Source organism: Xylaria bambusicola, assembly GCF_022495145.1.
Source record: "Xylaria bambusicola strain CBS 139988 unplaced genomic scaffold F5B22scaffold_31, whole genome shotgun sequence".
NCBI lineage: Eukaryota > Fungi > Ascomycota > Sordariomycetes > Xylariales > Xylariaceae > Xylaria > Xylaria bambusicola.
In genome coordinates, this window is record NW_025953584.1 from 61,118 (window position 1) to 74,858 (window position 13,741).

The following is a 13,741-nucleotide window of genomic DNA, read 5'->3' on the forward strand; positions in this document are numbered from 1 at the left end:
TTCAGGCCTTCAATAGGTCCTCTTCTACTACTATGTATGTACTATGCTGCTCTTTGAAAAACTAGTTGCCTAAACCGGAAATAACTTCTGCTTCTCCCTTATCAAGCGATTTGTTTACTTTACCAGCCAAGAACCAACTGCAGTTCTTGTGTTGGTGCCCGCACTTGGCGACTACAGTACGCTTGGTGTACCTACTTAGGTATGTGGTGAGTTCTCACCCTCTAAGCTACACTAGAACTACCGGTGGAGTGCTACCCGCATCATGGTAGTACAGTATGGTGGCAATGGAATCTCGGTGTCCAGGGTTTATGCGCAAGTGATGACCTTGAACCAAAACACTGGATGGTCTAGCCTAGGTCGCTGCAGGGAAGCATGCAAAATTTGTCAGCCGGAGCTTGGGCTTCTCTGGCATACTACGAAGTATGTACATGTATGAAGTACCGGTAACACATTCTTGGCTTTGGGGACTGTCATCACTTTGAATTGAGATAACCCAAATCACACTTATCTTGTCGAAACTCCAATTCTTTAAAAAAGGAACTCTGCAGTAGGGCTTCCCTCCCGAAATTGTTGCCGGTAGTCAATTCTTAGCCGCCGGTACTATACTAGTATCGGTATGTGAGTGTACTTAGTATCTCGAACTAACTTGGTTATAACTTGCGCTGTGTTTATTGTTAATTAAGCTACATTAGTTCGTAACCGATGTAAATAAGATGAGTAATACCATGCGACAAGATTTGTATTTTATTACCTTTTCGATGTAGTGTACACCGCAAACAATATTTTGACGCCTCATCCCTTTTGAGTAGTCTACAGTAAGTATCTTGTCCACAAGTAGACATAACAGATTTTGCACCTACCTACACAGTACACACATGAATTTATCCAGTAGCGTTCTACTTGAACTTTTGGTTACGAGTTGCTTTTCCTTTACTTAACGATTATGTACGTGAGATAATACACTTGATCTAAGGGACTCATGACAGATTACTTACAAGCTATAAATAGAAAGATAAGGATGGGTGGACGGTACACTACACACCGCTATCGTCGACAGCTGCATATGCTAGGCCAAGTAGAACAACCATGACATAACTGTTGGTATAGCGTACTGATCTCCTGCATGGTAAGATTTGCATTCGATATTGTGAATGGGCAACAGGGGACTCTTACCGTCTCATGTAACGTCCCGACAAACGCTCGTCATCTGCGTCACTGATGGTGTCTTCTGTTTTAACTTATTTGAGAGTCTCTTGGGTCTCTAGGAACGCATCGGTTGCATGCTAGATAGAAGGCCAACGCCTCTCGGAATGCTTTTAATATGCCATACGTTAGTTTCGCTGTTAACCAGGGTGTTGCCATGTTGTTGCACTACTAATCTCTTTGGGAAGTACCGCCTGCACTACTCATAGGAACGGAATAGGTACAGATTAGTGCTGTGAGAATTTGTCGAGTCCCGCCAACTCGGTTATACTTCTGACACATCTTACTTACTGCCTTCTTATTTTGTGATTTTGGGTTTGATTTCTTGTTGTGTTCTTACTTTCCTTTTAAAATAAGATATTCCGTTCCTCTCGTTTCTTGACCAGGCGTTATATAAGCGTACTTGGTGGAAGAGTGAGGTCTTAACGATGGGTCGACTGCGTCAGATTGCGGCTGCTGTTGCGGCTCTCGTAGTCTTGGTAGCCGTGTTCTTGGCTCGAACATCACAGTCGACCGAGGACGAATTTATCCCTACCCCTACGATCCCGGGTAGGAATGGAACCGTCCTATTTATCATCAATACCGAGTATGGTCTCAGCAACGTACACCTGGCAACAACCAGCGCACTGCTGGAGAAGCATCCAGGCATCGAGGTTCATGTTGCTTCTTTCCCTCAATCAGCCTCAAAAGTAGCAAAGCTCTCCGCCTTGGCTCAGAAGAGATACAAGGTCGATAGGGGTGTTCAGTTCCATGAGCTTCCTGGTCGATATTATGCGCAGGCGCTCTCAAATCAGATGGGCGGTGTTGGTGGGAAGTCTGTTCAACACCTTCTTCACCCCCCTGGAATAAAGGGCATCGAGGAAATCATGCGCGTTATTCGTCCTGCCATATCACCGTGGGATGGAACCGATCACATCGAAATCTATGAAAAAGTCAGAGAGCTTATTGGGACTATCGACCCAGCCCTGGTGGTTTTGGACATGGCTTTCCGACCGGCGATAGATGCTGCAATCAGGAGTGATCGCTTGTATACTTATCTCTCTCCTAATGTTCTGGCGGACACCTTCTGGTTTGAGCAGCCTTTGCAAACCATGATTACAAAAATCCCACGGTTCGTCTGCGACTGATTGTGACAAGGAGTTAATAGCGACTGATGAGTTCTCTTAGAATTGGTTTAGACTCTCCCTCACCACTGCCGGTAAGTACCTCGTGCTGTGATTTTCCACTTTCATTACATCGAAAACGCAGGAGCATTATTCGTCAAGTAATTCCCCGAAAAGCTATCTCCCGTAAAGGCTGTAACTTATCCCGCTAGAAATGTCGATGACTGACTCTGAGCGGTATAGTGGCAGAAGATCCCCGAGAACTTTTATTTCACATGGCGCTTCATTTATGGAGTTATAGCCGCAGGGGATTTCAACGGCACAAAGGCAAAGCTCGAGGCGCACGGGATAAAGAATTCACTCCATATTAAACGCCCTAGAGATAGGCCTTGGATGTCGCAAGACATGCCCGGAGCCAGCATTGCGCTTGACGTGATGCCGCCCAATGTCACCAGTGCTGGGCCTATCGTCTTCGAAGCTGAGCCGGCAATTGAACATGATCCTGAGCTAGTGGCATGGTTAGCAAAGGCACCGACCGTGCTCGTGAATCTCGGGAGTCTATTTATCTATTCCGAACACCATGCCACAACGATGGCCTTGGCCTTGGAAGAAATTCTCGCGAAGACTGACGTTCAGGTGCTATGGAAGATGTCATACGCTGAAGACGTACCGGATGACTATACGTTACCGGCTCAGAACATAATAAAGCAGGGCCGACTTAGGGTCACCAACTGGCTTACCGTTACCCCGGCGTCGTTATTGGATACGGGCCACATTGTGGCCTCCGTCCACCACGGAGGGGCCAACTGTTATCACGAAGCCATTGCGTATGTCATCGCTTCCTTTCAAGGCTGATTGTCTGCTAATTTCTCTCAGGGCTGGTGTTCCTCAAGTTGTTCTCCCTGCGTGGCTGGATTGTTACAACTACGCACAATTAGCTGAGGACATTGGTGTCGGTGTCTATGCAAACCGACACTCAGCACCTTACTGGACCGTTGACGGCTTACGTGATAGTTTCCTTAGAGTACTGGATGGAAAAGAGGAAGGTCGTCAAATGAAAGAGAAGGCGGAACGTTTGGGCGAGACCGCAAGAAAAGACCCGGGACGATACGTGGTTGCGAGGGAGATTGCTCGACTTGCGGCATCAGGGCATGCGTAGACGTGTCAGGCAGGCATTGGTAACGGATTATAGACGGCTGGGCAATATATTTTTTTTCTGAATAAGCAGTTCCATCTGCAATCTCCGCCCCGCTGTCATGGGGCAATTTGCATTGGGAGGCTAGAGATAGATTGCTGGGAGTGGCATTGAGTAAATACCCTAACTTAAATTGTCAAAACCACCTAATAATTATAGATACTTCATCACCGTATTTTTAAGGTGTACTTTTACTAGTATATAGACTGAACTTTCTATATCGACTACATGTTCTGCGCCCCAGACTACTAGGTACATATGTCTTAGTTTACCAAGACCGGATACCCATCCGATGTATTGTAGAAGCAGCAACTACCGAAAGCGTTGATTCATTATGATGATGTGTAGAATGCGAATATTCTCATACCAACTATTTACATGAAGGAGGTGTTGAGAACGAGTAGGGGTGGATTAGAAATTGGTACTTATAGCTCCTTTTCACTATGGACTAGCATCTGGTTTACCTGACGAGTATAATGGTATATATATATGACTTAAACTTTCGGTAACTGACCTTACGGACCCTTCCGAATACTATCTAACTTCAAAAGCACATAATGGACCTTGGAACGGGCAGGACACCGGTTCACTCCAGTCACTGAGATCAATGGCCAACGAAATATCGTGGCTATTACTATTCTTTTATTGACAATATTTCCAGTCTCAAAGATAATCTACGGGGAGCGCTGATCCCAAGAGCAGCTGGTATGGATTGCATATCTCATCCACATATTACCGGCCCTGTAACAGACTTGTAACGAAACTTTGTCTATACCCAGTTGCAATCCATAGCATCCATCGCATATAATAGGCAGACCAGAGGCTTATAGTGATGTGAACTAACAAACACATTCTTGTCCCGACAGAATAGCATTGAGAAAAAAGGGGGGGGGGGGGGGGGAAACCAAAAAAACCGCCAGGACAACATTCAACGATCTGGAGTCTCACTAAACACAAGGTTTTTCATCGTCGCACAACAACCTACACAAGCTAAGTAGTAGCTATGAAATTCTACATACTAGCGGTATTGGAATTTGTATCTGCTTAGAGTTCCTATTATTTAGCAAGTACCTAGTGTCACGAAGAGAAGCTACCAGATACACCCTCCTCCGAGATGAGGTTGTTCTCGACACCTTAAAAATAAAATAAGTGTCTTTACATGGCCTACGGAAGGTGCTTGACTAACATGGTCTTACATGGATGGAACTGATATCATTCTGTCTAGGGTGAGGAGGTAGTTCAGAATGGCTGAAGAATAGGAAACAAGCCTCTGGCATACCGGTATACCAGTGTAGTAGACAGGGTTCAAGTTGGGTATTCCTATTGGAAAGTTTGGAGAGAAAAAGTAAAGTGAATACTTGTAAGCGAGGAGTTACTGCATCAGCGTAGTTTAGGTACATACAGATACACGAGCACGTGTTGGAGAGGTGCGTGCGAGTCTTTATAGACACTGTACCTTGGATGTACTTCTAGCCTTGGATCAAACCGAGTTGGTACTGGAATATCAGACAGTGCCCAGCCCAATGCGGGATCTTTGCACTGTGCTTACCCCAGCTTTTCAGCGCATGGGGCTGTGCTTTGATGTGTCGTCATGTGTTTTCGCATTCCTCGGCTTCTGGATATCATATGTAGGGAGCTCTACCTGCCTAAACCTAGGTACTACATCCACCAGAATCTACCTAAGGCTAGATACTCTCCTCGAGCCTTCGACCATCTTCCACCTCCATTTGCCTATCTACACATCGGGTGGGATATACTGTTTTCCTGCCAGCATCCTGCCAGTATTGCCTTTTGAATCTTTACGTGTACACCGATTTGCTGCCAATAGCGATCTGTTGAGCGGAGGAGACTCCTATCTTTACCGCCAGCCCATTCACCCAAACAACCGCCCGTCGGCCAATCCTTCATCCTCCCGATTCATGAAGTCCTGTTTCAACAGTAATTGACCTGATGTGGTAGCCTAGAGCTGCCATCACCAGCTTCTGTTCGTCATCGTCACTCTGAATCTCCTCTCGACTCGAACCACGTCCAATCCGATCTCCACAAGTCTCGGCGTGGGCGATAATCTCCTTACCTAATCACCCGACTAGACAACCTGACGCCTCACCAGCTCGATTGCCGGACAAACAACAAACCAGCAACTATCCCGCTTACTGCTCCAACTTGGAGCCCAGCGAGCATTTCTCAACATGGCGCCGCCGACTATTCGGCTCGTCGGCCTCGCTGCAATTTCCCTAGCTGGTATGGCTGTTGCACAGAAGAACTATACCCATATCGACATGATGCGGGCGCAGATGGCTCTTATGGATGATAGGCCCGGTGACTGTCCACCATGGTAAGATCGCGCTACCATACCTCTGATGCTCATGACAATATCCCTTTTTGGGTCTCCTGGTTTTCAAAACTAACGTTTATCGCACACCCATTTCAGCTTCAACTGTCTCCTATCTCCATATAAATGCGGCCAATTCGCCGACTGCAATCCATCTAGTGGGCAATGCGATTGCCCTGCGGGTTTTGGAGGACAAGACTGCCTTGAGCCAAGTAAGACACTCCCCAAACGAACCCGTTCCGCCCGTATTGATTTAATACTGATCATTGAACAGCATGCGGCTCATTGGCACGTGGCAAAGACCGACCGATAAGATCTGGCGATACTTGCGATTGCGATGATGGCTGGACTGGTATCAATTGCAATGTCTGTACTGAGGATAAGGCTTGCAATGCTTTGATGGAAACCGGAGAGGATGGCGTTTGCTATCAGAACGGTGAAGTGGTCAAGAATAACTACCAAATGTGTGGCGTCACCAACGAGAAGATCTTATCCATGCTCGAAGGCAAGATCCCTGATGCTACCTTCACCTGCGACAAGGAAACTGGTTTCTGTGACTTTCAATGTGAGTATAACGCCTGTGACATATCGTTTAACCTCTGCTATTGACGGGACGCGAGCTAATACCGACGCTGTAGTCTGGGTTGATCGAGTCGAGTCCTTCTATTGTCACCTGGAGAACTGCGAGTCAAGCGCAACATTCACTTCCGATAAAAACAGTACCCATTACAAGTGTCCTGGTGTCCAGTGTAGCTGTATTAAGGACCGGTTCCTTTGCGGCCTCGAAGGTTCTATCGATCTGACCGACTTTCTGAAAGAATCTGTTGAGGGCCCAGCCACATTTGAGTGCCTACAGCAAGGTGGTGGTGTAAACGAGTGCAAGTTCAGGGAGCCGCAGTTAGACTGGATGGTGCGAAGCATTTTCGGCGATGAGAGTATTCAACTGGAATGTCGATCCGGTGAATGTCTCTACCACACCGAGGTGCCTGGGTATCAACGACCTGTCAAGACCATAAATACTCCATTGATCGCCGGCGTTATCGCTGGATGCTCTCTTTTTGTTGTGGCTGTCATTCTGATAACATGGTATCTCTCGCGCCGCCAGTTCAAGTACGGGCCTATTCATCTAGACGACTCTGATGATGAAAATACAAAACTTATGGCAAACCATAAGCCCGCCACGCTATACTACGAAAATGTTAGCTACGGGCTAAATGGAAAAACTATTCTGAGCGATATTCGCGGAATAGCCCATCCAGGAGAGATCACTGCTATCATGGGTGCTTCCGGCGCGGGGAAGACTAGTTTTCTAGACATTCTTGCTCGAAAGAACAAGCGAGGCCATGCTTCTGGAGACTTCTATGTTAATGGCGAAAAGGTCACCGATGCCGACTTTAAGAGCGTCATTGGATTCGTTGACCAAGAGGATACAATGCTACCTACTCTCACGGTTCATGAGACCATCTTGACTAGCGCGCTTCTTCGACTTCCTCGACATATGGGCCGCGCCGCTAAAGAGCAGCGGGTATATGAGGTCGAAAAACAACTTGGTATCTATCATATTCGGGACTCTTTGATTGGCTCTGAAGAGGGCAAGGGACGTGGCATCTCAGGTGGAGAAAAGCGCCGTGTTGGTATCGCCTGCGAGCTTGTTACGAGTCCATCGATTCTCTTCCTCGACGAACCGACAAGCGGTCTAGATGCCTATAATGCATATAATGTGATCGAATGTCTAGTTACGCTGGCCAAAACCTACAAGCGAACGGTCATCTTCACCATTCACCAACCAAGGTCGAACATTGTTGCCCTGTTCGATCGCCTCGTTCTCCTAGCTCAAGGCAAGACCGTGTATTCAGGTCCCTTCTCTCGATGCCAGGATTATTTCGACCAAGTCGGCTACGCATGCCCGCCGGGATTCAACATCGCCGACTATCTTGTGGATCTAACTATGCATGCCAGCAACGCTGGAGTGTTTGATGATGGAAGTCTACTGAATGACACCGCGAGTAGCATTGGCCCTAGCAGCACCCAGGCTGTCAAATCAGTTGCTAGTATCTCCGGTAACACTACGGCTGAAGAAAGCTCTATTGCTGAACCATCTTCGAGCCGACCAAAGAACAAGCGCAAGAATTCTGTCAGGGCACGCCAAGAACGAGAACTATTCACTCGGCGCAAGAACACTGCTGATACAGCTGCGTCGTCTGATGTGGAAGAAGAAGTTGGTGCTTACAAACTTCACAAACAGCCGGCTGGTGTTGTCCCGCCACAGATCATCGTCGAAGACGTTCACGACCTTCCTCCAACCGCCACAACCAATCTAGATAGTCTTGTTCAGTCATTTGCGGAATCTGATATTGCGAATGGTATCCACGAAGAGATTCATCAGGCTGTGACTGTTGCACGTGAGGCGAATGGACAGAATGGTCTTTTGATTGGAAATGGCAACGGTAGCGCAATTGGTCGTGGTTATGCCCGAGTTAGTTATCTACGACAGTTCATCATCTTGTCACAACGCACGTGGAGGAATCTCTATCGCAACCCGCTGCTCATGCTTACCCATTACGCCATCGCCATTGTTCTTGCAGTTCTTTCTGGGTATCTCTTCTACGGTCTGACAGATGATATACCTGGCTTCCAGAACCGTCTAGGCTTGTTCTTCTTTCTTCTCGCTCTCTTCGGCTTCAGCACACTCACCAGCCTCAATGTTTTTGCTTCAGAACGACTCTTGTTTGTTCGTGAGCGAGCAAATGGATATTATTCCCCTATCACATATTTTGTGGCAAAAGTCGTGTTTGACATAGTTCCTTTACGAATTATCCCACCTATTCTCATGGGCGCTATCATTTACCCCATGACCGGCCTTATCCCAGATGCACCACACTTCTTCACCTTCATGTTGACTTTGGTCCTCTTCAACCTCGCAGCTGCCGCCATCTGCTTTTTCATTGGCATCGTCTGCAAAGACAGTGGCGTGGCCAATCTGATTGGTAGCTTGGTCATGTTGTTTTCACTGCTGTTTGCTGGACTCTTGTTGAATCACAACAAGATCCCAGATGCGGCATTGTGGCTACAATCTCTGTCCATATTCCATTATGGTTTCGAAGCCCTCATCGTCAATGAGGTGGTCAAATTGACACTAGTTGACAAGAAATATGGACTAGATATCACGGTGCCAGGTGCCGCAATTCTGAGCTCGTTCGGTTTCGATAACGGCGCGAAGTGGATGGACATTCTGAACCTCGGCATCTTTGCTGCCATCTTTGTGGTTCTAGCTTATACGGCAATGCACTTCTTGCTCGTGGAGAAGAGATAGGATGGAGATAATGGCTACACTTCTGATGCGTGTATATCACTGGTGGCGATACCAAGTCTTTTTTTTGGTGGATTGATAGAAATCTATTGTATGCAAACCTGCAACACTTGGGTGCAGCCTGGTGATATATTTTCTTTTTATATATGCATATGGATGGTCACTATGGTCACGGATGGCGTTTTTTAGGTGGTTATCTATCGTATTATCCTCGAATTGATTAAATACAATTGAAAGATATGTCGTTATATACATATAGTACATACTTGAAAGTATCTTTTCGCGGTGTCATTTACAGAGGATGGGTCTAATCCCAGATGCTTGCCCCTTTCGTATTGAGAGAGGTGTAGGTTTCGTGACCCCGTTCTTCATTACCAATGACATTAAAACCTGAGTTTGACCGTCATGTCAGGTATCTGGATGGGCACAACTGGGGCCGTATATGATGGCTCCGAAGTCGTAGATTGATCGCACTAGTCCATCTTACCGCCAGCTAATTCTTCGGCCACACGCTTCTGCCTCCGGTCCGTACGCGTCTTCTCGGAAGTGAAGTCAGCAACCAGGGTATCGTTGCTGCGCTGCAGGTCCCTCAACATGCTTGCCACGGACATAGGCTCGTTCTCAGCATTCCAGATGTTCTGAATGCGGTAGCCGGCGCCGCTCTGACCGAGCCGCTCGAAGTGGTCGTCGGCGAACTCGATGTTGACGGCGGCCTCGAGCTCGGACTCGCTGACGATGAAGGACCGCGCGTTCATGTACAACGTCTGGATCGCGTCGCGGCGCAACTCGCTCTTGTCGGCGGCGATGGAGGCCGTGCGGGCCGCTGAGGCCAGCGCGCGCTGGAAACGCTCGGGATCGGGGGCTACGGCTGTTTGCAGGGTCCCTGGGTTCACGCTGCCGCGCGTTAGACGCTCGTCTTCGCGCTCTGGGGCCAACATGGCGGCTTTGTTGGCTTCGAGCTTCGCTGTGCGCGCGGCTATACGCTTTGCGTCGATGCGCTGCTTGCGAGACCAGAGGTCGCGGACACCTGAGCGCATGTTCTCACGGCGGCTTGTGGCCATCTTGCGCTTCCAGGCCTGTAGCTCGGAGGCGGGCTCTGCTTGGGATTTCGCATTTGTTGGCACTGGGGCGGATCGCTCGAGCCAGTCGTCTGTGGGCTTCTGGTGGCTGTCGCGGTGGGCGAAGATGCGCCGGGGAACGGGCACGAAGCCCCTCAAGGGCTTGAGCTCTCGCTTTGCCTCTATTGATTGGTCTTGTGGCGGGTTTGGCACGTTGATGAATTGAGGAGATTCGGGTGGGATTTTCTGGGATTGGGCGCTAGGTGTCGAGGAGAGGAGCCGGGTAGTTATGAATGGCTTCGTGCATTGTGACGTTGCTATGCTTCGCCGGAGGGGCGCGGCCCGGGGGAGTAGGGAGGCCATGATTGTGGTGTGGGTGGTGTGGCCCTTGAGGCTCACTCACTCAGGGCACGATGAAGCCCACGAGTACCTAGATAGTCGGGTGTTGACGTTTCTTGCACATATGCATGCAATTGAACAGATTCTTCACCGTAGTTCTCAGTATCGGCGGACTGTGTTCGTCGGTCGCTGGTGCCAGCGTCGATTGGCAATGGTCGAAGGCTCGTGATCCGACTTTTTTCTCCCCGATGCAAAAGTCAATCAAGTGAAGATGCCGGGGTCCATCCGGCTCCACTCGTTATCGGGGCTGGGGCACCAGAGAGAGCCCGGCCAGCCAGAGCCCAGCCTGTAAAAGCGGTGAAGATTTGACGGCCGGCAGAATCTGAAAAATTGGGTGGGGCCGCAGCAGGATAAAACTTCGTAGCCAAAAGCTCCCAGACTCCCCCGTCTTCCTCCGACCTTGCTTCAAGCCAGTCGCCCGCCAAAACTCTGCAGTCATGGGTACTGGAAAGAAGGAGCGGACCCGCATTGCCCGGGAGGGCAAGTCGGGCGATAGCATGCAGAATGTCAAGATAAAAGGAGAAAACTTCTATCGCGATGCGAAGAAGATCCGCGCTTTGAACATTCGCAAGGACCATGGCCCGCGCAGAAATGCCGAGGGCACAATTGTGCAGTAAGTCTCGAGTCGTACTGGATGCGATGCCATGGAGTGTTTTCTAACCTTGTTTATAGGGCTGCCAAATACCGTACGTCGCTCGCTCGAGACTACCGCTATATCCTCTGTCCCGCGGGGCCTCTTCAGACACCCGCTTTGGATGAAACTTGCTAACAACCCCATCAGAGTCCAGAGACGCGCCGGTCGCCCGCATAGAGCCGAATCGAAAATGGTTTACCAACACCAGAGTAATCTCACAGGATAGCTTAACGAGTTTTCGCGAGGCCATGGCTGAAAAAGCCTCCGATCCGTACTCTGTTCTGCTGAAATCAAACAAACTTCCCATGTCCCTTCTCGAGACTGGCTCCGAGGTCCCGGGGCTCAAACAACATCAGGCGAAAATGGCGATTGAAACATCCTCATATGCCGACACATTCGGTCCCAAATCTCAACGGAAGAGGGTGAAGCTTGGGGTTTCCTCCATAGAGGATTTGGCCGAGAACACAGAAAATAGCATGGATGCCTATAAAGAACGTCTTGAGCAAGCTAGGCTGCTGAGCGGGGCCGGTGAAGGCAGTCAAGACGGTCAAGATGCTGATGGTGACCCGCTATCACTCGCCATAGAGCCGGTTTTCTCGAAAGGAACATCGAAAAGAATCTGGAACGAAGTGTGTAGTCCTGTTCGACCCTGATCCAACCAATACTAATAGTGCACGCAGCTTTACAAAGTTTTAGATTCATCTGATGTCGTTCTTCATCTTCTAGGTATGAGATCTGCGCGATCATTGCTGGCTTCTTCTGATGATCGCTAACCATGTTATTTTGAACAGATGCTCGCAATCCTGAGGGTACGAGATGTCGAGCTGTGGAACAGTACCTTAAAAAGGAAGCACCGCACAAGCATTTAGTTTTCATATTAAATAAGGTCGATTTAATACCCACATCGGTAGCAGTAAGTATAGCTTTCACACTATATCCTCCTTGTCCCAATGCTCTTGTCAGGATACTTTCTGCTTCAATGCATCCCCTGGAAGATATCTGTTACAGCGTTGGAAAAGCAAACCCCCAAACTTGCTGTTCTTTTGTCTTCGGACTTGAGAGCTGATTGAGTGCCGTTTTGGAACTCTTTCATAAGTTTTTCCGTGTTTCACTTGAGTTGAAGTCTATCTCTACCAATCTTGGTAGCTTGTGGTAGACTTCTTAGTTACGAATCATACATAATCCCAAGCGGAAATCGCTGCTCTTTCCAGATGAGAACCATTTAGCTAACTCGTCTAGGCTGCGTGGGTCAAGCACCTTAGTAAGGAGGTCCCAACACTTGCCTTCCATGCTTCCGTTACGAACAGTTTCGGCAAGGGCCAGCTTATTTCACTACTGCGCCAATTTTCCTCGTTACATAAGGATAGGAAACAAATCAGTGTCGGGTTGATAGGGTACCCTAACGTGGGAAAATCGAGCCTAATCAATACTTTGAGCGGGAAAAAGGTTGCTACCGTGGCACCAATACCAGGCGAAACGAAAGTGTGGCAGTTCGTCACGTTGATGAAACGCATATACTTGATTGATTGCCCTGGAATTGTGCCGCCCAATCCCAACGACAAACCTGAGGATATATTACTTCGAGGAGTAGTCAGAATCGAGAAAGTTGAGAACCCAGAGCAGTACATTCTTCCGATGTTGAAGAAAGTTAAGCCTCACCACTTGCAGAAGACATACGAGATAGGTACTTGGAAAAACTATCAAGAGTTTCTTGAGATCCTGGGTCGAAAGAATGGAAGGCTATTAAAGGGCGGCGAAATCGACATGGACGGTGTGGCAAAGACTGTCCTAACAGATTTCTTGAGGGGCAGAATTCCTTGGTTCACGCCAGCGCCAAAGGCAGACGAAAGTGGTGAGAGTGCCGTCATTGAGGGCCGTGAGGGTCGACTAGGTGAAATGCCTAAGAAGCGTAAGCGAGACGATGAGGACGCTGCATCGGTGTCGAAACCTCTTGATAACCCGACAACTACGAATGATATAGTAAAGGATGACGAGGATGAAGATGATGAGTTCGAAGGCTTCAGCGAGGGCGACCAGTCAGATGATGCAGCTGAGGACGATGTTGAGGAAGCGGCAGGTGAAGCAGAGGATGATATGATACCCCTTGGAGAGTTGAGCGACTCAGACGATAGTTCCAGCGACGGTGAAGAGCACGGTTGAAATGCCAAATTTGTAGGTGATGGATAGAAGCAAACGAATGCGAGCACGCCGATTACCTACATTTTGATTTTCTTGTCATCGTGATGGCCCTTCATTGACGTTGATATGTGATCCCTGTCGATGGTTGATAAAAAGTGGTTATATATCACACCTTGAAGTTGCGGAAATTTCCTCACTCGTCCCGGATGTCCTACCTTGCAATCAACCGGCACGTCATCACTTGTGAAAATGCAAGGAAGGCGTGTAGCTGCAGCAGAAAGAGCGAGCAAGAGAAGTGAACTATTACGAGGCAAGCCCAATGCCTGTTGCATAAGCCATCCTCACCTCGTGATACCGGCATTATCACT

At 48.4% G+C, this 13,741-nt stretch overlaps 4 protein-coding genes across 4 annotated transcripts; 3 read left to right on the forward strand and 1 right to left on the reverse strand.

Moving 5' to 3' along the window:
- Positions 1-1,141: 1,141 nt before the first annotated feature.
- F5B22DRAFT_612813 (uncharacterized protein) lies at positions 1,142-3,793 on the forward strand. The gene is made up of 4 exons (XM_047975367.1): positions 1,142-2,314; positions 2,371-2,401; positions 2,550-3,133; positions 3,183-3,793. Exons 1-4 carry the CDS (start codon positions 1,632-1,634, stop codon positions 3,463-3,465), a joined length of 1,581 nt encoding a protein of 526 aa, XP_047829244.1. The 5' UTR covers positions 1,142-1,631; the 3' UTR covers positions 3,466-3,793.
- A 1,315-nt stretch (positions 3,794-5,108) lies between these two features.
- On the forward strand, positions 5,109-9,384 carry F5B22DRAFT_612821 (uncharacterized protein). Its single transcript, XM_047975368.1, has 4 exons — positions 5,109-5,836; positions 5,933-6,045; positions 6,108-6,398; positions 6,472-9,384. The coding sequence occupies exons 1-4, from the start codon at positions 5,691-5,693 to the stop codon at positions 9,144-9,146; spliced, it is 3,225 nt and encodes a 1,074-aa protein (XP_047829245.1). The 5' UTR covers positions 5,109-5,690; the 3' UTR covers positions 9,147-9,384.
- Positions 9,385-10,806, reverse strand: F5B22DRAFT_612822 (uncharacterized protein). Its single transcript, XM_047975369.1, has one exon. It carries the CDS (start codon positions 10,562-10,564, stop codon positions 9,617-9,619), a length of 948 nt encoding a protein of 315 aa, XP_047829246.1. The 5' UTR covers positions 10,565-10,806; the 3' UTR covers positions 9,385-9,616.
- A 138-nt stretch (positions 10,807-10,944) lies between these two features.
- On the forward strand, positions 10,945-13,422 carry F5B22DRAFT_281474 (NGP1NT domain-containing protein). The gene is made up of 6 exons (XM_047970297.1): positions 10,945-11,213; positions 11,273-11,286; positions 11,382-11,863; positions 11,915-11,960; positions 12,026-12,147; positions 12,474-13,422. The coding sequence occupies exons 1-6, from the start codon at positions 11,038-11,040 to the stop codon at positions 13,392-13,394; spliced, it is 1,761 nt and encodes a 586-aa protein (XP_047829247.1). The 5' UTR covers positions 10,945-11,037; the 3' UTR covers positions 13,395-13,422.
- Positions 13,423-13,741: the final 319 nt, after the last annotated feature.